We start from the raw sequence: 27,378 nt of genomic DNA on the forward strand, positions 1-27,378 counted from the left end.
GCTGGAAAAAAAAATGAGTATATAGAATTCAAGCAGGCACTCCCAAAAGGATAAAGAGGGATCATTTCCAAATTCAGAAAAAGGGGGAATACTCTAGAACTCACTGGAGCAGAAAGAGACACTCGGATAGGCATGTAAGACAGGCAGTCATGGAAGCTTCACCCTATGAAGAAAGAAATAATAGCTTGAATCAAAGAAAGCCATATCTCTGTCCAATTTGTGGAAAAACTTTCATTCAGAATGCTCACCTGATGATACACCTGAGGACTCACACAGGAGAGAAACCCTATGAGTGTCCAGATTGTGGGAAAGATTTCCGTCATAATTCCAGCCTGATAGTACACCAGAGGACTCACACAGGGGAGAAACCATATGAGTGTCAGAATTGTTGGAAAAGTTTCATTCGGAATTCCGACCTTGTGAAACATCTGAGGACTCACACAGGAGAGAAACCCTATGAGTGTCCAGATTGTGGGAAAGGTTTCAGTCATAATTCCGGCCTTGTGAAACACCTGAGGACTCACACAGGAGAGAAACCCTATGTGTGTCCAGATTGTGGGAAAGGTTTCAGTCATAATTCCAACCTGATTATACACCAGAGGACTCACACAGGGGAGAAACCGTACATGTGTCTGGATTGTGGGAAAAGTTTCAGTGTTAACTGCAACCTTGTGAAACACAAGAGGACTCACACAGGAGAGAAACCCTATCAGTGTCCAGATTGTGGGAAAACTTTCATTCAGAATGCTCACCTAATAATACATCTGAGGACTCACACAGGAGAAAAACCTTATGAGTGTCTGGATTGTGGGAAAGGTTTCTGTCATAATTCCGACCTTGTGAAACACAAGAGGACTCACACAGGAGAGAAACCATATGAGTGTCCGGATTGTGGGAAAGATTTCAGTACTAAGTCTAGTCTTATAACTCATGTAAGTGTACATACAAGGGAGAAACCTTACAAATGCCCAGAGTGCGGACGGTGCTTCTCGCAAACCTCCTCCCTTAATGCACACAAGAAAATCCACATGAGGCAGAAGGCGATGAGTGATGAGAAGGCTTGAATTTCTTTTCTGATCTGCCTTTGCAAAAACAACTGAGAAATTGACTATTTAATTTCTGACCTGATTCAGTTTAGTCAAATGTATCTAAGTATTTCTCATGTGGGAGAAAAGAACTGGAAATTGAAAATGTTAGTTTGATCTACTTGTACCTGGCTATTAGCAGAATGTAGTGGATGTTCTCTTGCAAACGTAGTGTAATTGCTGCAAAAATGTTTTGGGGATCCTATAAAATATAATAAAAGATAGGAGCACTCAGATTTACTTTGTGATTATAGCTCCTTAAAGGTGAGGGAATGGGAGAGGAGGGGTAAAGAGGGATTAGAGTTCATCTTTTCATTTCCAGAAATTCAGTGCAGGAAGAATCCCTGTTCAGATTGCGAACAGTGAAGCAATAAAAGTGAAGGACAGTGAAGCACAGAATGGGAAACATATGAGGGAGATTTGGGACAATGAGAAAAGCACCAAAAAAAATCACATGTAAAGGTTGTTGACCTTGATATGCAAATGTTATTGGAATGCTATAGAGAAAAGGGGGTTGTGGTATTTGAGCATAGGATTTTCATGTTTATAACAACTGCTGTTGATCTCCTTTGCTTGGAGATGCCTCCTGTTATCCTTTGAATGCTGGTGGATTAACCTTTGAATGCTGGCAGTGCCAAGATGCTGAAAAAGTTGCTAAGTTTAGAAGACACCAAAGAATTCAAGGCTTGTTTATTTTAGTAATATTTCAGGTTATAATACAATGCCACCATGACTCTGGACATACAGAAGCAATAGAGCATGTTCTTGTATGCCGGTTCCTGTACATGCAAAGTGACAATAAAATTATTTTAAGTTCTAAGTCTAAGTTGTCCAGTGGTTATAAAGATATTTGTATCGGAGTAATCTCTCCAGTATTCAGGGCGCACAGGACAATTCTACATCTCCCTAAATTTCTTTTCTGGCTATCAGCAGATGTGCTCTGGCTATGAGAAGAACCGCAGTAAGTAGCTATTCCCATTTGCAAAAATAGGGCAATTGTTGTAAAAAAAATTTGTATATTGATGAACAGATATAGAAATGTATCATGCAGATTTGCAGAAACCTGCAGATCCTAAAAAATATATTGGGAGATAATTGCATGTGCCCTGCCCCCCATGCGCAGCAGATACCCGAAAATCAGCTGGCTGGCGGGAGACACGTGCGCATGCGCAATGGAACTGAGCTGGGACGACGGCTCGCGTGCCCACAGAGATGGCTCTGCATGCCACTTCCGGCACGCGTGCCATAGGTTCCCCATCACGGGTGTAGGATCTTCAAGTTTTCTACCAATTCCTGCTGTGAGCTCCTTTGCTTGGAGGTGCCTCTTGTTATCCTTTGAATGCTGGTGTGTGATAGCAGTGGAAGTTGCTAAAAAGTTTCCTGAATTTAGGAGACACCAAAGAACTCAAGGATTCTCCATGTCAGTAACACAGCTCAGGTTATAATACAATGTGCCCGTGAACCCGAATACACAGAAACTACAAAGCACATGTTCCTCCAGGTGCTTTATTAAACAGACATTAATATCGGGCTTGTCTTTCCAATACTGCATAAATACTCAGGCCGCACAGAACAATGCTACAGATGCTGCTCTCAGAGTTGTTCTGGTACAAAATACAGTACAATGTTTCCAGGTTCTGCAGAGCAGCACTTAAAATTGGTCTGATGATGGATGGCCTGTGCCATAAAGTAGTCTTAAGGAGCATCCAGTTCATTATACTGTGTGCACCATGCAGTGGTAGATTTAATCTGACATATGCTCCTCGCGGTGCTCTTAGTTCCATTTATGCCTCTGTTTTTATATATACTCTGTCATTTATGTCTCTTGTTTTTTTTATATAATTACTATTTTTACCCTGTGATTATTTTCTCTACTTTTTAACTGAATACACCCCACCTTTATTATCTTGATCTTTCACTGTAATAAACTTTTTAATCTTTAAAATAATCCAATTATACTTAATTTTTGTTATATTTAATTATCTATTCTTATTTTTGGGCACATATGTTGTCACATTTTTATGGTTTAGGCCCTAAAAATGTTTGAAATAGCTCAAAGCTTCTGGATCTTTGAGAGGACCATTCAGTAATACAGACTCTTAATGTCTACAACATTCTGAGGTCTTTGTAGAACAAAATGAGACATTAGCAGAGAGAGAATGGAAGGGGAAAAGTTGGAAGAGTCTGACTGGCTACTACAAGGATTCATTGCAAAGAGTGTGTTTCTTTTTATCATTCTGCAAAATAAGGCATTGGATGTCATTATGCAAAGACTCAAAGTAGACAAACAAACTGATAGAAAGGGAATGGTGGAATTTCTAATAAGTAACCCCCTTACAGTAGAACGAGTAGCTTAATGAGATCCCAAAAAACCTACAAACGCTATATTCTGTAACTCAAACAAAATTCAGCAACAGGAGATCTCATAGCCAGAGTTGCTGGTTCCCACGGCCAGGCCAGAAGCCACCAGTCTACAGTCAGGGAAAGACTCCATCAATTCAGAAGAAAATTTGGAGCTCAGATTTAAAGACAAAAAAAGATCCATTATCTGGAGAATAATGGGGAGCCAGTGACAAAGTTTGCAAAGATCGAGTTTGGTGTAGTAGTTAAAAGTTCCAGGTTACAGACCGGGAGGTGCTGAGTTCAGATCCCACATTAGGCACGGATGCATCTGGGCAACCTTTGGCCAGTCCCTCTCAGGCTTAGGAAGCAGGAAAGAGGGGAAACGCTTCTGAAAATCCTTGCCAGAGAAATCAATCAAGCCAGTCCCCAGGTGTCAAGTCTGACTTGAAGGCACCTAAGAGAAACTGTGGATATAAAGGTCAAAGACGGAATTAAAAGTTCAAAGAAGTTCCACTTCAATGTCAGTTCAGGCATGAAGGTAGCTTCCAGGAGCTATGGATGGGATATTGAGATGCCATTTGAAGCAAAAGGTTTGTCCATAAAGGGAGATAGGTGGGTAGGAGGGATTAAAATGAACGTCTTCCATGATCCAGAATGCTCTCTAGGAAGTGCTTTCTATCCTCTGAGTTCCCAAAAGAAAAGACAATTTATGTTGGTGTTGTTTTCATTCAGATTCCCCCATGCCACAGATATTAGAGCAAACGGATGAACTGCATCTCCTGAGTCTAGTAGGGCTACTATCTCCATCCCTACCACATTAGTTCTACATCCAAAATGGCAATAGTGGGTGCTTTTTTACAAAGGGTAGAGGGGCCTTCTTGAACCTAAAACACCCCTCTGCACTCCCTCTGTGGGGTACCTCTTCCTCATCACCTCGCACCCCACCGTTCCTATTCTATCTTGCACCCTGTGTACCCTCCACAACTCATGTGGAGCCTGTGAACCTTTTCAGTCCTACATGGTGCCTTTCAGGCACGCCTTTCTCACTTGCCTTTCCAAATTTTCCCATCCACTTCTTTCACTCCCCCACCTAACAGGAGACACACCCTTCCTGGCATATGACTAACAGCTTCCTGCCGGTTTTCCCAGTGACTTTTCTTGTAAGAAGCTGGCAGGAAGTTATCGATAATCAGAACTTCACACATCGGCAATGCCAAGCTAGGCAGTGGCTTTTTTAAGGATAAAAATTCTGGTCCGCTTTATCATTGGAAGTTGAGGACTACTTGCACTGTACCCGGTGGCTGTCCCATTGTTTTTTCCAATCATTCCCCATCTGAAATCTCTGAAAATTAGTGAAATTAGCCATAGAGAAAGTATTCCCATGTGAGATTTTTTTCCCCTTAGTGCTGAAATCAGTTAAGCAGGGGTTGCGTGAAATCCCCTCAGCTAGATTGGCTAGGTGACCTAGAGAATTGTTGTGGAGTTCTATGTTGCCTTTGTCTAGTTTCCTTCAATATAACGGTGGAAGGAGGGTCATTTTAAAGATGAAAGTCTTTAGAAAGGGGTTGATGAAACACAGGAACAGTAAAACATGTGAAAAGAATGGGTGAGCATTCAGATGAACATTTTGCCCCCGTGGATCTCCAGTCTTAAATAGGCCCTGCATTTTGGCTGCCTCAATGGAACTGTGTAGCAGGCAGAGAAAACCTTGGTCAGTCGGTCCTGTCTCATTCTGAGGGATCCTTCCTGACCTATGGAGCCCCAAAATGAGACTCAACTTTGAGGATCTGGTTCCTGCTTGTCACCTGTGCATAGAGAAAATCTCCCTGTTCTCCTGTATTGAGATGAGGAGCCTGGAAGGCAAAAGCTGGTCTGGATTTCTCCAAGGAATGGACTTCATGCCAGGCTTCATTTACAAGGAGACACAATTCTCAAATAGGAATGCCTGTTGACAATCACTTGATCGAAAGAAGGGTGGAAAGTACCGTGTTTCTCCAACAATATGCACCCCCATAGGAAGATCCAGCATATTTTATAGGCATAAAATGAAATTAAGCCCCTCCCCCCAATTTTAGGCCTATTTTAAAACATGCAAAATGGGGGGAAGGGCAGGGGGGACTTGCCATTAGGAGTGCTTGCGGGCAGCCATGCAGTTATCACCATCAATCCATCATTGTCAGCAATCCAGTAAAAGCCAGCAAATAGTGAGCTCTCTTGCTCCCTCTTATGGTGATTTTACAACCGCACCCAAAATACATGTTTTACAGTTAAAGTGATACACACACTTAAACTCACTAACATAGTTTATATATATTATTTTAACCCAAACTAAGTTAGGTAACCAATGTTATTCCTAACATTCTCCCCTTTTGGGTAATATAATAATATATATATCTATTTACAATTTCAACCCATAGTTTTCACAATTTTCCTTGTGCTTGACTGAACCTTGAGCTTTTGTAAACTGATCAGCAATGTTTTCTTCAGTCATGCAATATTCCAGTCTTATTAAATTATTTTTTACAGATTGTCTTACATTCAAATATCTAAGATCAGTATGCTTAGATCTCGTTTTTACAGCAATATCTGTAGCCAACCGTATGGCTGCTTGATTGTCCTCATACACTACAATGGCATCTTTAACAGTTACTCCCATATCTAACAACAACTGTTTATACAGAATTAAATCAGTACATAATAAAGATAGACATGAACATTCTGCTTCCATTGTGGATGTACTTATATGTTGCTGTCTAATTGACCTCCAACCAATCAGTGTTTTACCTCAGGGGTCCCCAACCACCGGTCCGCGGACCGGTACCGGTCCGTGGAACAAGTCCTACCGGGCCGCTGGTTTGCTGGTAGAAAGCTCACCGGAAGCACTTTTTCATCAAAAAAAGATGGCGGCGCCAGCGCTTCCGGTGAGCTTTTCCAGTGAGCTTTTAGAAAGCCATTTCTACCTGGAAAAGCTCACCGGAAGCGCTGGCACCGCCATCTTTTTTTGATGAAAAAGTGCTTCTGGTGAGGTCACCGGAAGCACTTTTTCATCAAAAAAAGATGGCGGCGCCCAGCTAATGCCGGTACCGGGCCGCGCCATAAAAAAGGTTGGGGATACCGGGCCGCGGCATAAGAAAGGTTGGGGATCACTGTTTTACCTAATAGTATAGCCATGCCTGAAGTTGATTTCCTAGTTTTTTTGTCTGTTGCAAAACTTGCATCAGCATATGCACTTAAAATCAAATCATCTTTTGGCTCTAAATACAATGCATAGTGCATTGTCTTTTTAAGATACCTTAATATTCGCTTTAGCGCTTGCCAGTGACGTTCAGTGGGTTCAGCGTTAAATCTTGCTAATTGATTAACGCCATAAGCGATATCTGGCCTTGACCAATTACTAATATACGATAAACTACCTATTAATGACTGATAAATAGTCTTATCGAATTTTGAACTTTGAGCATCAGTACGACAAAATTCCTGACTCATTGGAGTTTTTGCCGGCTTACAAAGTTCCATTTTATACATTTTTAGCAATTGGTATATTTTATCTTCTTGTGATATCTTAAAGCCACTATTGGTTTTGTTTATTGTCAATCCTAAATATTGTCTTATTTCTCCTAAATTCTTTAATTTTATCCTCTTACCTAATAATGATATTATTTCAGTAGCTTCATTATTAGTCTTCATAATTAAAGCAATATCATCTGTAAACAACAATAATAATGAAAATATTCCATTTGTCTCTCTTTTAAATAAACATGGATCAGCTAAACCTGCTTTAAATCCTATATTGTTTAACTCTTTTACAATATATTGGTTCCATGCATAACCAGGTTGTTTCAATCCATAGAGACTCTTTTTCAGTTTCCAACAGTCATTATTATTTTTATCATCTTTAATACCTACTGGTTTTCTTAAATATATAGTGTGCTGCAATGGTGCATGCAGATAGGCAGTTTCTACATCTAAATGATTTATGATATAATTCTTCTTAGCTGCCCACACTAAAGCTGCTCTCAAGGTTGTTGCCTTTAAATTTGTTGCAAATACTTCATCATAATCATATGCAGTTTGATTAAATCCTTGAGCTACCAATCTAGCCTTATGGGTAACAGTCCCATTTTTACCAGTTTTTAACTTAAATATCCATTTGCAGCCAATGGACTTTTCACCTGGAGGTAATTTGGCATTTTCATAAACTTTCATTTCCTTTAATGAATTTAATTCCTTCTCCATTGCCTTTTGCCAATTTTCCTGATCCTTTGCAGGATACATCCTAAGTTCTTCAACACTAGTTGGAACTTTACTAACTTGGCAAACTACACTTGCTTGATACCTATCAGGTGGTCTGGTTACACGTGTAGAACGTCTAGGTATTACAGGGCTTACAGGTGGACTTTCATGTTCTACCTGTTCCTGATTTTCTATTTCTTCCTGTTCTGGAATTTCTTCCTGTTCTGGTCCTATATGCTCTTCCTGTACTTCCTCTTTAATTGTACTCTTCTTATTACTGATTTTTTCTTTTGGTCTTTTGTAGGTTTCTATTATTACTTCCTTATTTGAATCTTGCTCCAGTTTTTCCCATCCTACATGTTCTAGGAATTGTGCACTAGCACTACAGTAAACTCTAGATGTACCTTTTCCCCAGAATCTGTATGATTTGTGATTAGATTCATAACCTACAAAAAATAACCTTTTAGCCCTATGCTGCCCCTTCTTTCTCAGTTGTGTAGGAATATGCACCCATGCTGGTGCTCCAAATGTGTGCATGTAGCTCAGGTCAGGTTTTCTGCCATGCCACCGTGTGAATGGTAATTCACCTGTTGTTGAGTTAACAACATTATTCAATATATGATTACCACACATTATTGCTTCTCCCCACAAATTTTCAGGTAATCCTGAATCCAACAACATAGTATGAGCCATTGCCTGAATTGTTTGGCCTCGTCTTTCTATAAAGGCATTATGTTGTGGCCTATATGGTGCAGACTTTTTATGTTCAACACCTGCCATCTTTAGTCTATTTTGGAATTTATTGTTTATAAATTCCGTACCATTATCAGGTATAAGATTTATTAATTTCCTTTTAGTTTTTCTTTCTGCGAATTTAAGCCAATTAAAGAAATTTTGATATGTTTCCGTTTTGCTCTTCATTAGATAACAGAAACCATATCTGGAATAATGGTCCATTATACTTAGTATGTAACGAGCACCTCCCACACTTGGTTTTTTAGGACCTATAATATCAGCAAATACGACCTCTAGAGGCTCTTTTGTTTTAAATCCATTAACTCTATTTGCTGGTATTACCTTGCTTTTTTCTTGACTACAAGAATTGCAGTGCAAATACTTACTGCAAGGCTTCAATTTTATACCTTTAGATAGTTCTACTGTTTGTTTAAGCATTTTAAAATTTATATGCCCTAAACATCTGTGTAACAAATGTATGCACTCATTATGAGGTTTAAGATTATTATATACTGTGTTAGCCATCTCTAATTGCTTATCATTTAACACATACAATTCACCTTTTAAAGTTGCAGTCACTTTTTTACCTTCTTTTTCAATTATGCAATTGTCTCCCCTAAAGGTAATTACATAACCTAGTTAACCAAAACTCTAACCGAAAGCAAATTAAACTTAAGTTGTGGTACATATAACATTTTTACATTTTCTTTTATGCAAGAACAATATGCTATACCTTCACCTTTAGCTTTCAGTTTCCAGCCATTAGCTAACAATATCTGTTGTGAACTTGTGGACATGTTTCTTCTCCTTTTTTTTTTTTTTTTTTTTTTTTTTTTTTTTTATTTATATTTTTTTTTTTTTTTTTTTTTTTTTTTTATTTTTTTTTTTTTTTTTTTTTTTTTTTTTTTTTTTTTTTTTTTTTTTTTTTTTTTTTTTTTTTTTTTTTTTTTTTTTTTTTTTTTTTTTTTTTTTTTTTTTTTTTTTTTTTTTTTTTTTTTTTTTTTTTTGTACGAATATGGACAAGCTGTTGGTCAGAGAGTGTCAGTCTTATTATACAGAGAGCTTGCTCATTCTTCAGTTGATATTCTTGTATTTTCTGGGCATCATCCTCATCCTCCGGATCCCAAGCATCTACTTCTGGTGGGTTTTGTATTATACTCCACAAACCTTCTCTGCGTAGAAGTAGGCTGCATTTTATAGACCATGAAACATAGTTTGTTCCATCCAGTTTGGATATGAGAGACAAACTTTGTAAATTGACTTGTGCCATCTTTATCTGGATATTAAACTATAATTAATAAAACACAGCTGTCTGTTTACAGTATTGTGTAACTACACAAACTCTCACTTTAATATAAGCCTGTTATATCCTGGTTAGTCTGTCTGTGCACCTGGGCCCATAACCAGCGTTAGGGATATACACCCTAGCAGAACGTGCAACGGCAGTCTAGCAGGCAGGCAGATATGTGAGATAAACGTTGTTGTAGCTTACACTCAGTAACAGATACACTGTGCCAGTTAAATAGTTTTTATTCCAGCAAGAGTTATAGCATAGTCAAACAGTCCATATATCATACACTAGTTCAGTCCATCCGGGGATTAATCAGTTGCAAAGTCCAGTGTTGAAAAAGAGGTCAGTAAACTTACAAATAATCAGTCCAGTAATATATCTCTTTTGCAGTTAGAGATATGAAGAAAATCAAACCTTTTTTCTTCTCTCAGCAATAGCAGGGAAAACACACAGTTATCACCATCAATCCATCATTGTCAGCAATCCAGTAAAAGCCAGCAAATAGTGAGCTCTCTTGCTCCCTCTTATGGTGATTTTACAACCGCACCCAAAATACATGTTTTTACAGTTAAAGTGATACACACACTTAAACTCACTAACATAGTTTATATATATTATTTTAACCCAAACTAAGTTAGGTAACCAATGTTATTCCTAACAAGGATTAATGTTTACATGGCAAGAACAGAGACACAGAATTGACTCAATTGAGAAAGCAGAAATATTCTACAATGAATTTTTCGAAAGAAGAGAAATAGAGATAGAAAAAGAGATCATCTCAACTGAACTTCAAGAGGACCAAATGGGGATGGGGAAAGAAGAAGGCGCAGTAGGTGGACAAGTGGAGACCAAAGAACAACGTGAAGTAAGATCCACGAGAGCTGTTAGACCTAAATACAAAACATAATCATGGAGGGAAAAAAAACTGATTTCTATGAATATAAATGGACTGAACTCAGCTACCAAAAGAAGAATTTTTTTTCACAAATTAGAGAAGTTAAAATTTGATATAATTTGTTTACAAGAAGTACACATTAAAAAACAACATGAACAATTACTGGCACGACCAAAATTAGGGAAAATATTTACTTCTCTGACTCACTGTAAGAAAAGAGGAGTGGTTTTATACATTAAAGAAACTATCCCAGCAAAACTGATTCATACTGATGAAGATGGAAGAGTACTAATGGTTGAATTAGTGGATAATAATACAAAAACACTCCTGGTTGCAATTTATGCCCCGAATGATAAACAAGAAGAATTTTATAAAAAATTACATATGAAAACAATGGGACTGGACTATATTAACATAGTTATGATGGGAGATTTCAACGGAATTGTAGACAATAAACTGGACTATACAGCAACAGCAATAAGACAAAATAGAAAGACTCTCCCTAAATCCTTTTTCAAAATGATAGATGAATTAAACTTAAAAGATATATGGAGAGAAAGAAATGCTAAAATTCAACAATATACTTTTTACTCAAACAGACATTTATCATGGTCCAGAATAGATATGATTTGGACCTCAACAGAATTAATATCTAATATCCAAGAAATAAATATTGAAACAAGTACATGGGCAGACCACAATCCAATGACAATTAAATGGAAAGGACAAAAAAGAAGATCTAGATGGACATTAAATAATACTATTTTAAAGGAAAAAGACTTCACACAATGGATGGAGAAAGAATTGGCCTTCTTCTTTAGTGAAAATAAAAAAGAAGATACTTCAGTACAGAACGTTTGGGATACAATGAAGGCATATGTGAGAGGATTAATAATAGACTATACAAAGAAAAAGAACATTAGGAAGAGGCAAACCATCAAAGCTTTAGAAGATGATCACAAAAAACTGGAAAAAGAGTTACAGAAGATGCCACAGAAAAAAGATATTAAACTTAAAATGGACATTATTAAACATAAAATGGGTCAGATAGAGAAAGAAGAATTGGCACAAAAAATTAGAAGTGCTAAACAGAACTATTTTGAAGATGCAAATAGGCCAGGTAGATGGTTAGCATACAAACTGAGAAAGGAGAAAGAATCAAGGAAAATATTACAGTTAATAGACGATAAAGGCCAAATGTGCTATGGTAATAAGGAGAAGAAGGCAATTATCCGAGACTTTTATGGACAACTATATAAACAAGAGGATATTGATGAGGAAAAAAATTAAACAGTATTTACAAAATGCTAACCTACCTAAGATAACCTAAAGAGACTGAAAAAATGTTAGAAAGTACTATAACAATGATAGAACTAACTGAAGCACTCAACAGACAGAATAATGGAAAAGCACCAGGTCCAGATGGGCTTCCGGCAGAATTTTATAAAACACTACAAGAATCGTTGAACATTCCATTGCTAGAAGTCATGAATGAAGTTATGACAAATAAGAAGATACCTAAAACATGGTCAGAAGCTTAAATTACACTTATTCCAAAAGAAGGGGCCGATCCATTACAAATCAAGAACTATAGACCTATTTCTTTATTGAATGCAGATTATAAAATCTTTGCTTCAATTTTGGCAGAAAGGCTTAAAAAGTACTTAAATAATTTTATTCATCCTGATCAGAAAGACAATATGAGAGTAATTCTGGACACTTTGGAATATTATGAGGCGCATCCTGAAAAACAAATGGCTTTGATATTTCTAGATGCCCAAAAGGCATTTGACAATGTGAACTGGAGATTTATGTTACTACTACTGGAACAGATGGGTTTTGCCAGAAAATTTATTCAAGCAATAGAAGCTATATACTATAAGCAAACGACAAAAGTAATGATAGAGGGAGAACTTACAGACTCTATTAACATAAGAAAAGGCACAAGACAAGGATGCCCATTATCACCTTTGCTATTTGTATTGACTTTGGAAGTGTTGAATAGAAATATTAGAGAGGACCAAAATATAAAAGGAATGAAAATCAAAAAGGAGGAATTTAAACTACAAGCCTTTGCGGATTATTTGGTTTTCATTCTGGAAGATCCTCTAGAGACAGCCTTAAAACTATTGGAAAAGATAGAGACGTGCGGAGAGATGGCTAGTTTGAAAATAAATAAAGATAAAACAAAGATTCTGACAAAGAACATGTTATTAAGACAAAGAGAAGAACTGGCAGACCTATTGAAAATTCAAGTCACGAATAAGGTTAGGTATTTGGGGATATATTTGACGTCAAGATGTACTACGTTGAAAGAGAATAACTATATTAAACTCAAACAGCAGATAGCACTTGACTTGAAGAAATGGGAAAACCTACAACTGTCATTAATAGGCAGAACTTCAACAATCAAGATGAATATTTTACCCAGAATTTTATATTTGTTCCAAACAATACCAATTAAGCTTAGCAAAGATTATTTTGAAGACTTAAATAAAATTGTGTCAAAGTATATAAGGCAAGGCAAGAAAGCGAGAATAAAATTAAAACTTTTACAAGATGCTAGAACTAGAGGAGGATTTGGCCTTCCTAATTGGGAGTTGTACTATCAAGCTGCAAATTTGATGTGGGCCAAAGAATGGATAACATTAAGAAAGACTAGATTGTTGACACTAGAGGGACATGATTTATTACTTGGCTGGCGTGCTTTTCTGTGGTATAAGGGAACTAAATCGCAGGGCTATTTTAGAAGGCATTATATACGGGAGTCTTTATGGTTAAACTGGGAGAAAATTAAGAGACAATGTTATTTGAAAATCCCAGTTTGGTTATCAACTATTGAAGCTTTTTCTTATCCTATAACATACAAGGAACAAACAGTTAGATATGGGGAAATATTGGATGAAAAGGGTGAACTTAAAACGATGCAAAATCTAGAAGAACAAGGTATAAAGATGAATTGGTTTTCATATGCGCAAATACATTCAAGGTATGTTAAAGATTCTAAAACAGAGGGATTCTATGATAAATTGACTGAGATAAGATTTTGACAGGTACTGATGAAAAAGTGATTAAAAAATTATATGGTTATTTACTGGAAATTAAACTAGAGGAAGAACAAGTTAAAGAAACTATGATTGTTTGGGGAAAGAATTTTGGATATGGGATTGATTTAGAGAAATGGCAAAAATTGTGGTCTCAAAATTATAAAATGACAATGTCAACAGCATATAAAGAAAATCTGTATAAGATGTTTTACAGGTGGCATTTCCCCCCGACAAGAATAGCAAGAATGTTCAAGAATAAATCCGAAAAATGCTGGAAATGTCATCAGATACCTGGCTCATATTACCATATGTGGTGGACTTGTGAGGACGCTAGAAAATATTGGACTAAAATTCGCATATGGTTGGAAAAAATGACAAAGAAACATATAGATTTAAAACCAGAGATTTTTTTATTGGGAATCTTACCTGATACATACAATAAAAATTTGAAATATTTGATTGTAAATGTATTAACAGCGGCTAGGATTGTATTTGCTAAAATTGGAAGAGTGAGAAAATACCATCACAGGAAGAAATTATTAAGAAAATATTGGAATGTGCTGAAATGAGTAGATTAACATTTGAAATTAGAGAACAAGAAGATAAACAATTCTATGAAATTTGGGACCTTTTCTATCAATGGCTAGATAATAAAATATAATAATAGGATATTTAGATTTTTAGGAAACAATGAATACATATTTTTTTTTTTTCTTTGATACTATTTTTATAAAATTTTATTAAGATAGACTTGGTATGACTTTATGACTTGCTATAAAATAAATTAAGTAAACTATAGTTATCTCGTTAAAGTATGAATTAATAAAATTATAGTTAAATGATTGTTTAATAATGATATCAGGCTATATAATTGTTGATTGATAATATGAGCTATTATGTAATATAACTACAATGGAGACTATGAAATGGATGCACAAAAAAAGTGGTAAACCAACCGATACACTGTCTGTAAACTTATTTTTATTTTATTTATTTGATTTGCCAATTGTTTACAAGATAATAAGTATAAGTGTATACATAGTTGTGAATACATGAAATGGGTACATATAAGAAAAATAAAAGAAGAAAAGAGAAACAATAGGACAGGGACGGTAGGCACGTTGGTGCGCTTAAGCATGCCCCTACAGACCTCTTAGGAAAGGGGTGAGGTCAATAGTAGACAGTGTAAGGTTAAAGTTTTTGGGGTTTGGGGAAGAAACTACAGAGTCGGGTAGAGTATTTCAGACATTGACCACTCTATTGCTGAAGTCGTATTTCTGCAATCAAGTTTGGTGCGATTAACTTTGAGTTTGTATCTCTTGTGTTGCTCTTGTGTTGTTATGATTGAAGCTGAAGTATTCATTGACAGACAGGACATTGCAATGTATGATTTTATATACTATACTTAAATCAGACCGAAGGTGGTGTAGTTTTAGGTTTTCTAGGTCTAGAATTTCAAGTCTGGTGGCATAAGTTATTCTACAAGAGTAGAGGAGTGGAGAACTCTTCTTGTGAAATATTTCTGGACTTTCTCAACTTGTGTTAATATCAGATACGTAATGTGGGTTCCAGACTGATGAGCTGTATTCGAGTATACTGGTCTAGCAAATGTTTTGTATGCTCTAGTTAGTAGTGTAATATTACCAGAGAAAAAGCTACGTGGGATTAGGTTAACAACTCTTAATGCCTTTTGGCTATGTAGTTGCAGTGGGCTCTAGCACTTAGATCATTAGAGATGAATATTCCAAGGTCCTTTACAGAGCTTGGGTCATCAACAAGATCTTGACTATTCAGCTTGTATTTTATTTTCTGATTTTTTTGCCAATATGTAAGACAGACATTTATTTGTTGAGATTTGAAGTTGCCATTTGTTTGACCATTCTGATACATAGTCGAGATCTTTTTGAAGGGTAGCGGTGTTGTTGGTGGTGTTGAATAGCTTTACATCATCAGCGAAAGAATGCCGTTGTTTTCTTAATATGATCACAGAGGTCATTTATGTAGAGTATGAAGAGAGTTGGTCCTAGAACACTGCCTTGGAGGACACCACTATTGACAGGTACAGAATTTGATAGGACGCTCCCAGTTTTGACCATTTGTTGTCTGTTTGACAGGAATGCTTCTATCCAGTTATGGAGTTGTCCAGAGATACCATAAGATTTTAGTTTTAGGAGTAGTTTGTCATGTGCCACTGAATCAAAGGCTCTACAGAAGTCTATGTAGATTGCGTCTATTGTTTTGCCCTGATTGAGTTGTGTAGTCCATATGTTTTTGCAGTGTAAGAGTTGCAGATTACAGGATAGTTTTTTTCTGAAACCAAATAGTTTATTAGAGAGTAGGTTGTTTGTCTCTAAGTGGAGGATAATGGATTGGTTAATATTTGATTCCATGACTTTACAGGTGATGCAGCATAAGGAGATTGGTCTGTAATTTCAACTAGGCTTGGGGTCTCCCTTTTTGAAGATGGGGATGACTGTGGCTTGTGGCCATAGTTTTGGCAAGGAGCTGGCCCTGAAACCTTTTTTCAAAGATTATGCTTAGAGGTTTTGCTATGGCAGTGATAGCTTTTTTAAGAAATAAGCACATATTCCATCCAGTTCAATAGATAGAGATGGTTTTAGATTGTGTAGTGCTTTTTCAACATTGTCTTCTGTAAAATTGATATTTATTATATCATTGTTGTTATCCGTGGTTCGGCTAGGAAATACTGGGCACGATCCATTGCTGTTTACAAATACTGAGCCAAAGAATGTGTTAAAGATGTTGGCTTTAATGGTGTTGTCGTTGCAGTCTTTACCATTAGGTCCTATCAGGGTGGGATGGACCTTGAGTCTTTTAGTTTGTTGTTTACAAAATTGTAAAAAGCATGGGTGGAATTGGTGCTAGAAGGTTTTCCTCTTGTTTAATGTGATAATTGGTGCATTCAGTCTTTATCTGGTGGCATAATTTTTGTATCGCTTTTGAAGTTGGCAACACGACCAGATTTGTTTTTCCGCCAGAGTGATCTCTTTTTGGATTGAAGTTTCCTTATTGTTATGGGTAATCTGCTTTTTTGTCTTTGTTTTGTTTTGGGAGTTGTTGTTGGTACATATAGTTTGATGACTCTTTTGACTTCAAGTAAAAATATGTTGTAATGGTCTTCAACAGTATTGCATCCAGTGAATAGAAATTGCCAATCAAGGGATGAGAGATCATTGTTATAAGATCATAGTTGCCTTTTTGAAGTTATAAATTGAGATTCCATCATTGTGGTGATTTTTGTATTTTGTGTGGCGTATGTTGAGACAAAAGTCAATCATGTTGTGGTCACTGTTGGAAAAGGGTTCTTTAGTTTGTATTCCATAAATTAAATTCAAACTATTGCAGAAGATGAGATCGAGGCAGTTGTTATGTCTAGTATTGTTGGTTACTAGTTGTTCCAGTCCCAGATTTGTAATAGCATTGTAGAAGGTTGTGTGTATGATTCAGTTGTACATTCATTTAGGGTCCAGTTAATATGAGATAGATTGAAATCACCAAGAATGATAAAAGCATGTATGGGCAGGATGTTGCCCATGTTAGTAATGTATTTAGCTTGTTTACATGTTCGATGTCATAATCAGGTGCTCTGTAACATAGTAAGAATCGAAATGTGATATTTAAGGATAGTTCACAGATGATGGTCTCAGGAAGAGCAAGCTCCTGGGTAACTTGGATATTTTTTAGATGTAAGGACATTTTATAGAAGATAGCAACACCACCTCCTCTACGAATTTCACGATCTGATCGGGTAAACATGATAGTCTCTTACTGTGGTAATGGAGTCAGGGAGAGATGCATTGAGCCATGTTTCATGGTCAAATATAATGTCAAATTTAGCCATATTTAGTTAGGAGGAAAAATTCAGGTATTTTATTCACAAGGCTTCTTGCATTGAACAGTTGCATTTAAGGCCAGTTGTAGTTGGAATTGAGGTAGTTAGGGCGTGCATGCCTAGTCTTGGGTGATGGTGGATTGGTTGAGGTAGGGTTGTGGTTGAGGTTAAAGCTGAGTTGCGGGTTGTGTGACTTACTTTTGATACAGTCAGCATGGTAGTCAATGTACAGGTCCTTCTCTCCATTGTCTAGATGGCTTTTTGAGTTCTGTGCAGAGTACACGGAGCAGGCACGTTGCTATATGGTTAGATCAGGGTGAGAACTGAGGTTCTTATGGTTGGTGTTGGTTTTGGCAAGTGAATTTATAGTATAAATGAATTTACGTTTGCTTGATTCATTTTTGCAAATGACTCTGCACAAGCGTGGGGCCACAGAGCCGTCTCTGTTTTTGAGCTCTCGGCCAATGTGGGAAATGTCAAGTATTTCATCAGGGGAGATGGTTGATGCTTGATAATCACTGATGATGTTTCGGACAGTTGTGATGTCATCATTGTCATTGATGTCCTCTAGACCAAATAAGATGGCGTTTGGACATTTCCGTTCACGCTCAACAACTTCTCTGATGAGGATTGGGATATCAATATTTGTCTGGGTTGTGTTTTTGTGGATTGGGTTTTGGATTGGGTTGTGGTTGTTGGGTAGAGATGTGGTTTGTAGCTATTGGATGTTCAGGTTTTTTGCGTTGTGTCTTTTTTTCAAGGTTGGATATTCTTTCTTTTACGGCGTCCAGGGATGCTACTATGGTGTTAAGGGATGTTTCAATGGTTTCAATGGTATCAACTCTTTCCAACAGATCCACTTTGGGTTTGCATGATTTGCAGAGATATGAAAACTCATTGGATGATTCCAGGTATTGAATAAATTGCTTGGTTAATCCCAAACAGTCATGATGAGCATATTTGTTAAACAGAGAACATTTGATGGAGTTTTCATTATCCTTTAGATTTTTGTAGCATTTAAGGCATGTGCAGGAGTCTTGTGGTTCATTGGTGGGAATTATCTTCTCTTTAGGTTGTGGTTTGGCATTGGATTTTTTTTTTTTTTGGCATGGTAGGTTTGTTAAGATAGTACGTTGATTGAATTAATTAAAGGAACAATTTTGGGTAATCTATATAGCCAATATCACACCAATCAATCAATTGCAGTAATCTCTCTAGTCAGATAATATTCCTGAGCAACAATCAGCCTAATCAATTAATATTCCTGAGCAACAATCAGCCTAATCAATTAATTACTCTAATCACTAATCAATTAATTACACTAATCATTAATCACACTGTTCATTTAAATTCACTAAATCATTGATTTTACTATTCAATTAAATTACATGAATCTTGATCTTTTAAACTAGTCAGTAGTCACACTATTTGCACTAAACACTCTAATCACACTAATCAATTAAAACAATAAATCAATTAAACCATTAATAAAATATTTTATAGAAATTGATTATCTAATCGTTGATATAGGTGATGAGGTAGAAAAGTTGTAAGTTTTGAGGTAATGAATTAATCAGTGTTTAATTAAAGTAATGAGGTAGTATTAAGAGTCTGCAAGGAAAGGGTTAATTGTTTTACTAGCAGCTGTGATAGACTGGGTGAGAGGAATTTATTGCTCTTTGTAATAGCAGATTGCTATTACTCTGTAAACCAGGCTTGTCCAACCCGCGGCCCACGGGCCGCATGCGGCCCAGGTCGCCTCGTAATGCGGCCCAACGCCCATCCCAACCTTCATGAAAGATCCAGCGAGGAGGAGGAGGAGAGGCAGGCGCGAGGCGGGCGAGGCGAGCAACAGAAAAGGCGGGCAGCCGCAGCCCAAAAGTCCCGCCCGCCACCTCCTGCTGTTGCCGCCGCCACCGCTGCTGCTTCTGCCCCCCGCCGCCTCTGCTGCTTCTGCCCCCGCCACCACTGCCGCCGCTGCTGCATTTGCAGGAGGAGAGGTAGGCGTGAGGCGGGCGAGCTTTCTTCCCCCTCCCCCCACCCTGCAAAATTTGGCCGAAAATTAATAAAAATAAATAATTTGCAGGAGGAGGGTAGGCGCGAGGCGGCGAGCTTTCTCCCCCCACAAAATTTGGCTGGAAAATTATAAAATAAAAAATAAATAATTTTTAATAAATAATTAATAATAAATAATACTTTTATTTTATTTTATTAATTTAATTATTTAATTATTTAATTTAATTTAATTTAATTTAATTTAATTTAATTTAATTATTTAATTTAATTATGTGGGCCCAAACCAAATTTTCATCTTCTAATGTGGCCCAGGGAAGGTGAAACGTTGGACACCCCTGCTGTAAACATGCTGTAACACGATGTTCAAAGGGTTATGAAGGAAAGGATGATGTTTTTATGTTTTATGTGTTTTGATTGTTGTTAAAATTAATAAAACTGTTTTAAAAAAAAAAAGTTTCCTCAGTTTGCAAAAGCAGGTTTTGAGGAGTTATCCTTGCTTCCCCCAGATGAGAGGAATAACTGGTTGGACGAGAATTCATTTATCCATAAATAATGTGTACTTGTTGCTGTTTGTGTGCACATCGTTTTCCACACCCACCTACGCCACTTCCCGGAAACAAAGCCGCTGGGTGAGTTTTTGTTAGCTATGAGTCCATCCCTGAAGACCAGGTTAGCCATCGATCGACCCAAAGTGAACCTGTCCATGTGATCCGTACTGTTGGTGGTTTTCGATCAAAAATCTTGCAAACAACGAGCGATTTTAAGCCTTATGTCGCTAGAGGGCGCTCCATGCAATGAGTAAAACCCAGTGACTAGAAAGCAGTCAATCCAGTGGCGGCATCGGTGGTTGATGAATAATACTGACATCCAACGGGAGGGGGAGCGGCAGAGCCGAAAGGTGTTGAAACAATCAAGTCCTGGATTTCTAGAGCGGAGAACAGAGGAATCTCCTTTTCCGGCTGACCCATGGGAGGACCGTGGCGTGCAGGGCGGCTCTCCGCCTCTTCCCAGGAGGATGGCAATAGCTGGAAGGTGAATTAAGGGCAAGTGGAAGAGAGGCGGGGAGCAAGTAGGACTGTTTGGTTTCCTCTCCATTGTAGAAATTGAGAAGAAACTAGACTGAAACATGTCAGCTGTTGCAGCATGTTTCTTCCCTCCCCAAATTTTGTTGCAGTGGTGCTGGACGCTTTCAAAGTAGTGCCTGCGGTTTTCTGTTGGTTGGGAGGTTTAAAAAGTCTCCTTCGATTTAGGGTTGACTCTGTGATTTTTTATGATCTTGTTGTTTTCCTGGAAACTGAGGAATTTCATGCACAACACTGGGGATTATATCTTGCAGATGCTTTCAGCGCTTTTTTTTAATCGGTTGAAGTCCTCGTCTATTGAAGCCCTCTCTTCCTCTAAAACGAGACTGAAAAGTTTGAGCGTAGCCGCTTCTGGGAAATGTTTGCTACTGAAATACACATGGACTTTTAACATACTTACATTGGTAGGTGTACCTGTATTTGTCTCTGCGTGCATATCTGTATAGCTAGCCTCTGTATGTCCCGCTATATTTGAAAATAAGAGTTTGCAATGCGAAGAATTTGTGATTTGCTGAAGTCCAGAAGAGAATTTAATGCTTGTGTGAATATTTGAACTTGAATCTTGCTGGTAAGTATATTTGTTTGTGTGCATATCTGTAGTGGTTAAAGATGCTGAGCTTTCCAGCTGAAGAGCTGACAGCTGGGATTTGAGACCAGAGCCCCATGCAACAGAGTGAGCTCCCATTACTTGCCCCAGCTCCTACCAACCTAGCAGTTTGAAAACATGCATATACAAGTTGGTTAATAGATACCACTCTGATGTCGTAATAGAGTTCTATGTGCCTTTGGTGTAGAGGCATGCTAGCTGCATGACCCCTGAAATTGTCTTTGGACAACGCTGGCTTCCTGGGCCAAGAAGCAAAAGAATAGAATAGTAGAGTTGGAAGGGACCTTGAAGATCTTCTAGTCCAAGCAGGAGACCCTATGCCATTCTAGACAAGTGGCTGTCCAGTCTCTTAAAAGCCTCTAGTGATAGAGCACACACAACTTCTGGAGGCAAGTTGTTCCACTGAACCATTGTTCTCACTGTTAGGAAATCTCTCCTTAGTTTGGTTCTCTCCTTGATTAGTTTGTATCCATGGCTTCTTGCCTTCCCTTCTGGTGCTTTGGAAAATAAGTTGACCCCCTCCTCTTCACGGCAACCTCTCGAATACTGGAATACTGCATTCATGTCACCCTTAGTCTTTCTTTTCTCTAGACTGCATAAACCCAATTACTGCAATCATTCTTCATATGCTTTAGCTTCCTAATAATCTTTGTTGCTTTTTTCTGCACTCTTTCCAGAGTTTCTACCTGGTTTTTATAATACGGTGACCAAATCTGTATCCAATATTTGAAGTGTGGTCTTACTAAGGATTTATAAAGTGGTATGAAATAAGATTTGTTTGACATGATCTGTTTTTGACAAACCGGTGTTGGCTTCTAGTTATAACTTTACTTACTTCAAGGTATTAACAGATCTGATGCTTGATTATTTTCTCCAGTATCTTCCCAGGTATTAATGTTAGTCTGACTGGTCTGCAGTTTCCTGGATTTGTTTCCCCCTCCCTCTTTTGAAGATGGGAACCGCATCAGCTTTTTTCCAGTCTGGTACTTCCTGTTAATTCAAGATCTTTGAAAGATATGGTTCAGTGGTTCTGAGATCACATCTGCCAGCTTCCTTCACTGGGTGCTGGCAGAATATTAGGATGTAATCCATCTACAATGGACAAGTGTTTTCTTGCTTATTTTAATTTGTATTTCTAGTCTGTCTTTTACGGTTATGTTTTTGATAGGTTGGGCTGTATTATCTGTTTGCATGAAGACAGATGCAAAGAATGAATTAAGCAGCTCTGCTTTCTACTGCCCGTTGCTTCTTCTCCATCTTCTCTGATTAGTAGACCGATTGGTTCCTTGACTTGATTGGTTCTTGGTTTTTATATGTTGAAAGATTTTTTAAAATTATTTTTGACATTTGCTGCAAGACTTATTTCATTCTGAACCTTAGCTTTTCTGACTTCATCTTTGCAAGTTCGGTCTGTTTGTTTGTATTCTGCCTTAGTTCTCTGTCCCTCTTTCCATTTTTTGTACTTATCCCTTTTGTCTTTCATTTTATCAAAGAGTTCTTTGTATAACCACGCTGGTTTCTTCATGGATTTTTTTTTTACGTGGTATTGAGGTGGACTAGGCTTTTATAACCATATTTCTCAGAGTTTTGCAACATTCTTGAGTTGTTTTCCCTTTTAAGACTTTCATCTATGGAATCCTTCCCAAGCTCTCTCTAAGTTTCTTAAAATCAGCCCCTTTGAAATTTAAGACACTGGTTTGATATGTTCTATAGTTTGTATTTGAATTATATTAAATTTCAATATGACGTGGTCACTCTCCTCCAAAGTTGCAGCAACTTCAACTCCCTCTATCACTTATTCTGTGTTAGTAAGAATTAGGTCCAGTATAGCTATCCTTCTGAGTCTTATCTTTCTTGACTTCATCTTTGTAAGTTTTTTATTTGTATTCTGCCTTAGTTATATGTCCTTCTTTCAATTTCTTGTACTTATTCTTTTTGTGTTTCAGTTTATCAGAGAGTTTTTTGTGTAACCATGCTGGTTTCATATTGGATTTCTTGTTCTTCTTTTTCAGTGATATTGAGGTGGACTGGCCTTTTATAACCATATTTTTCAGAGTCACTCAAGCTTCTTGACTTGTTTCCCCCTTTAAGACTTTAATCCATGGTATCCTTCCCAAGCTCTTTCTAAGCTTGTTAAAATCAGCTCTTTTAAAATTTAAGGCACTGTTTTGATTTTGTTCTATTGTGTTTGCATTGTATTGAATCCCAGTATAGAATAGAATGGAATTCTTTATTGGCCAAGTGTGATTGGACACACAAGGAATTTGTCTCTGGTGCATAGGCTCTCAGTGTACATAAATAATACATTCATCAAGAATCATAAGATACAACACTTAGTGATAGTCATAGGTTACTAATAAGCAATCAAATCATACTATGAAACAAATAAAACAATATAAATTGTAAAGATACAAGCAACACGGCTATAGCCATAAGTGGGAAGAGATAGATAAGAAGAATGAGAATAATAATAGTAATAGTCTTACTAAGTAGTTTATAGTGTTGTGGGAATTAGTTGTTTAGCAGAGTGATGGCAGTTCAGGGAAAAACTGTCCTTGTGTCTAGTTGTCCTTGTGTGCAGTGCTCTATAGCAACGTTTTGAGGGAAGGAGTTGAAACAGTTTATGTCCAGGATGTGAGGGGTCTGTAGATATTTTCACAGACCTCTTTTTGACTCTTGCAGTATACAGGTCCTCAATGAAAGTCAGTATGGTATGACGGGGTCACTCTCCTCCAAAGCAACTTCAACCCCTATATCAGTGATGGCTAACCTTTTTGTTGTTGCGCGTGCAAAAGTGCGCACGTGTACGTATGCGTGCCTGCACCCATAATGCCATGAATATGTGACCTCCCCCCCGTGCTCCCCCGCCTCCCCTGCACATGTGCATGCATCTCCTTCCCCCTGCATGAGCAGCAGATACCTGAAATTCAGCTGGCTGGTGAGAGGCACGCACGTGTGTGCAGTAAAACTGAGCTGACGTGACGACTCATGTGACCGCAGAGATGGCTCTGTGTGCCACTTCTGGCACGCATGCCATAGGTTTGCCATCACACCCTATATCATGTCTTCTGTGTTAGTAAGAATTAGGTTCAGTACAGCTGTCTCTCTAGTTCCCTGCTCTGTCTTTTGGATGACAAAATTGGTCAGGAACCTGTTCAACCTCCCACCTGATGCAGAGCTTGTGTCACCATTGATGTCAGGGTAATGAAAGACTTCCACTACTGCTCTGGTGTGTTTGCAACATACTTTTGTGAATGTATGTAGCAGAGAAAAAAACGAGGCAGAAACAAGTCAATTACTGCTTCATTTTTTTTCCTCTGCAGATTTTGTTTCAGTGGTACTAGTTATTTTAAAAGTGTTGCCTGCAAAAAAATTTTTGATGGTTGGGAGATTTAAAAGTCTCCTTCAATTTAGGATTGATTCTGTGAGTTTTTGAGATGTGCTGTTTTCTTGGAAACTGAGGAGTTTATATATCTGGCATATGCTTTGAGCACCATTTCATCAGTTGAAGCACATCATCTGTTGAAGCCTTCCCCACTCTAAAGTTGGATTAAAAATGTGAGTGTACCTACTTTGGGGACATTTTTGTGGCTGTAATACACATGGACTTTTAAAATACTTATATTGGTAGGTGTGTCTATATTTGTTTCTATATTTGTGTGCATATCTGTATAATCTGTCCCAGGTATTCCCTGATGTATTTAAAAATAACAGCTTAGAATGCTAAGAATTTGTTATTTGCTGAAGTCCAAAAGATAATTTAATGTTTGTGTGGATATTTGAGCTTGGATCTTGCTAGTCTTCTATGGGTTAAATGAACCATAGTTAATGTTAGAGGTTAAACTAGCATTTTGGCATGTTTGCTTTCTCATTGTAATGCATGCTTTGTTCTCCTGCTGTTTTCACATTTTCTGCAACCACTTCATAAACAACCATTAAACTATGGGCTTGTGTCAATCTTGCAGGACAAACAGGATGCCAGGAAGAGAATTCCAGACAAGTGAGAGTCACAATCAGCATTAAAAAGGAAAGCAAATCCAGCCAGCAATGAAAGTTATTTTCCACTTGTTCTCCTTCTACAGGCAGGTGACAGACAAAAGAGAAAATAACAGGAAGAGAGTTTTGAGCTGGAAAAAAAATTGAGTATATAGAATTCAAGCAGGTACTCCCAAAAGGATAAAGAGGGATCATTTCCAAATTCAGAAAAAGGGGAAATACTCTAGAACTCACTGGAGCAGAAAGAGACACTCGGATAGGCATGTAAGACAGGCAATCATGGAAGCTTCACCCTATGAAGAAAGAAATAATAGCTTGAATCAAAGAAAGCCATATCTCTGTCCAATTTGTGGGAAAACTTTCATCCAGAATGCTCACCTGATGATACACCTGAGGACTCACACAGGAGAGAAACCCTATGAGTGTCCAGATTGTGGGAAAGATTTCCGTCATAATTCCAGCCTGATAGTACACCAGAGGACTCACACAGGGGAGAAACCATATGAGTGTCAGAATTGTGGGAAAAGTTTCAGTCAGAATTCCGACCTTGTGAAACATCTGAGGACTCACACAGGAGAGAAACCGTATAAATGTCCAGATTGTGGGAAAGGTTTCAGTCATAATTCCGGCCTTGTGAAACACCTGAGGACTCACACAGGAGAGAAACCCTATGAGTGTCCAGATTGTGGAAAAGGTTTCAGTAATAATTCCAACCTGATTATACACCAGAAGATTCACACAAGAGAGAAACCATATGAGTGTCCAGATTGTGGGAAAGGTTTCACTGTTAATTCCAAATTTGTAAAACACCAGAGGACTCACACAGGGGAGAAACCATATGAGTGTCAGGATTGTTGGAAAAGTTTCATTTGGAATTGCGACCTTGTGAAACATCTGAGGACTCACACAGGAGAGAAACCCTATGAGTGTCCAGATTGTGGGAAAGGTTTCAGTGATAATTCCGGCCTTGTGAAACACCTGAGGACTCACACAGGAGAGAAACCCTATGTGTGTCCAGATTGTGGGAAAGGTTTTAGTCGTAATTCCCACCTGATTATACATCAGAAGACTCACACAGGGGAGAAACCATACATGTGTCTGGATTGTGGGAAAAGTTTCAGTGTTAACTGCAACCTTGTGAGACACAAGAGGACTCACACAGGAGAGAAACCCTATCAGTGTCCAGATTGTGGAAAAACGTTCGTTCGGAATGCTCACCTGATAGTACATCTGAGGACTCACACAGGAGAAAAACCTTATGAGTGTCTGGATTGTGGGAAAGGTTTCAGTCATAATTCCGACCTTGTGAAACACAAGAGGACTCACACAGGAGAGAAACCATATGAGTGTCCGGATTGTGGGAAAGATTTCAGTACTAAGTCTAGTCTTATAACTCATGTAAGTGTACATACAAGGGAGAAACCTTACAAATGCCCAGAGTGTGGACGGTGCTTCTCGCGAACCTCCTCCCTTAATGCACACAAGAAAATCCACATGAGGCAGAAGGCGATGAGTGACGAGAAGGCTTGAATTTCTTTTCTGATCTGCCTTTGCAAAAACAACTGAGAAATTGACTATTTAATTTCTGACCTGATTCAGTTTAGTCAAATGTATCTAAGTATTTCTCATGTGGGAGAAAAGAACTGGAAATTGAAAATGTTAGTTTGATCTACTTGTGCCTGGCTATTAGCAGAATGTAGTGGATGTTCTCTTGCAAACGTAGTGTAATTGCTGCAAAAATGTTTTGGGGATCCTATAAAATATAATAAAAGATAGGAGCACTCAGATTTACTTTGTGATTGTAGCTCCTTAAAGGTGAGGGAATGGGAGAGGAGGGGTAAAGAGGGATTAGAGTTCATCTTTTCATTTCCAGAAATTCAGTGCAGGAAGAATCCCTGTTCAGATTGCGAACAATGATGCAATAAAAGTGAAGGACAGTGAAGCACAGAATGGGAAACATATGAGGGAGATTTGGGACAATGAGAAAAGCACCAAAAAAATTCACATGTAAAGGTTGTTGACCTTGATATGCAAATGTTACTGGAATGCTATAGAGAAAAAGGGGGTTGTGGTATTTGAGCATAGGATTTTCATGTGTATAACAACTCCTGCTGTTGATCTCCTTTGCTTGGAGATGCCTCCTGTTATCCTTTGAATGCTGGTGGATTAACCTTTGAATGCTGGCAGTGCCAAGA

General features: G+C 37.9%; 2 protein-coding genes across 2 annotated transcripts in view; both read left to right on the forward strand.

Moving 5' to 3' along the window:
* The window catches only part of LOC113429035 (uncharacterized), a 39,527-nt gene extending 12,557 nt beyond the window's left edge, over window positions 1-26,970 (forward strand). The window contains exons 3-4 of the mRNA XM_087954019.1: window positions 26-1,062; window positions 25,332-26,970. Of these exons, the coding sequence (XP_087810145.1) occupies window positions 26-1,062; window positions 25,332-26,713 (2,419 nt within the window). The 3' untranslated portion in view covers window positions 26,714-26,970. The remainder of the gene's footprint in view (window positions 1-25; window positions 1,063-25,331) is intronic.
* Window positions 1-27,378, forward strand: part of LOC148131658 (uncharacterized) — an 86,122-nt gene that overhangs the window by 4,511 nt on the left and 54,233 nt on the right. The gene's annotated exons all lie outside the window — the stretch shown is intronic.

The sequence above is a fragment of the Notechis scutatus genome, chromosome 2 (genome assembly GCF_049901735.1).
Source record: "Notechis scutatus isolate UNSWTSFEM ecotype Mainland chromosome 2, rNotScu1.2, whole genome shotgun sequence".
NCBI lineage: Eukaryota > Metazoa > Chordata > Lepidosauria > Squamata > Elapidae > Notechis > Notechis scutatus.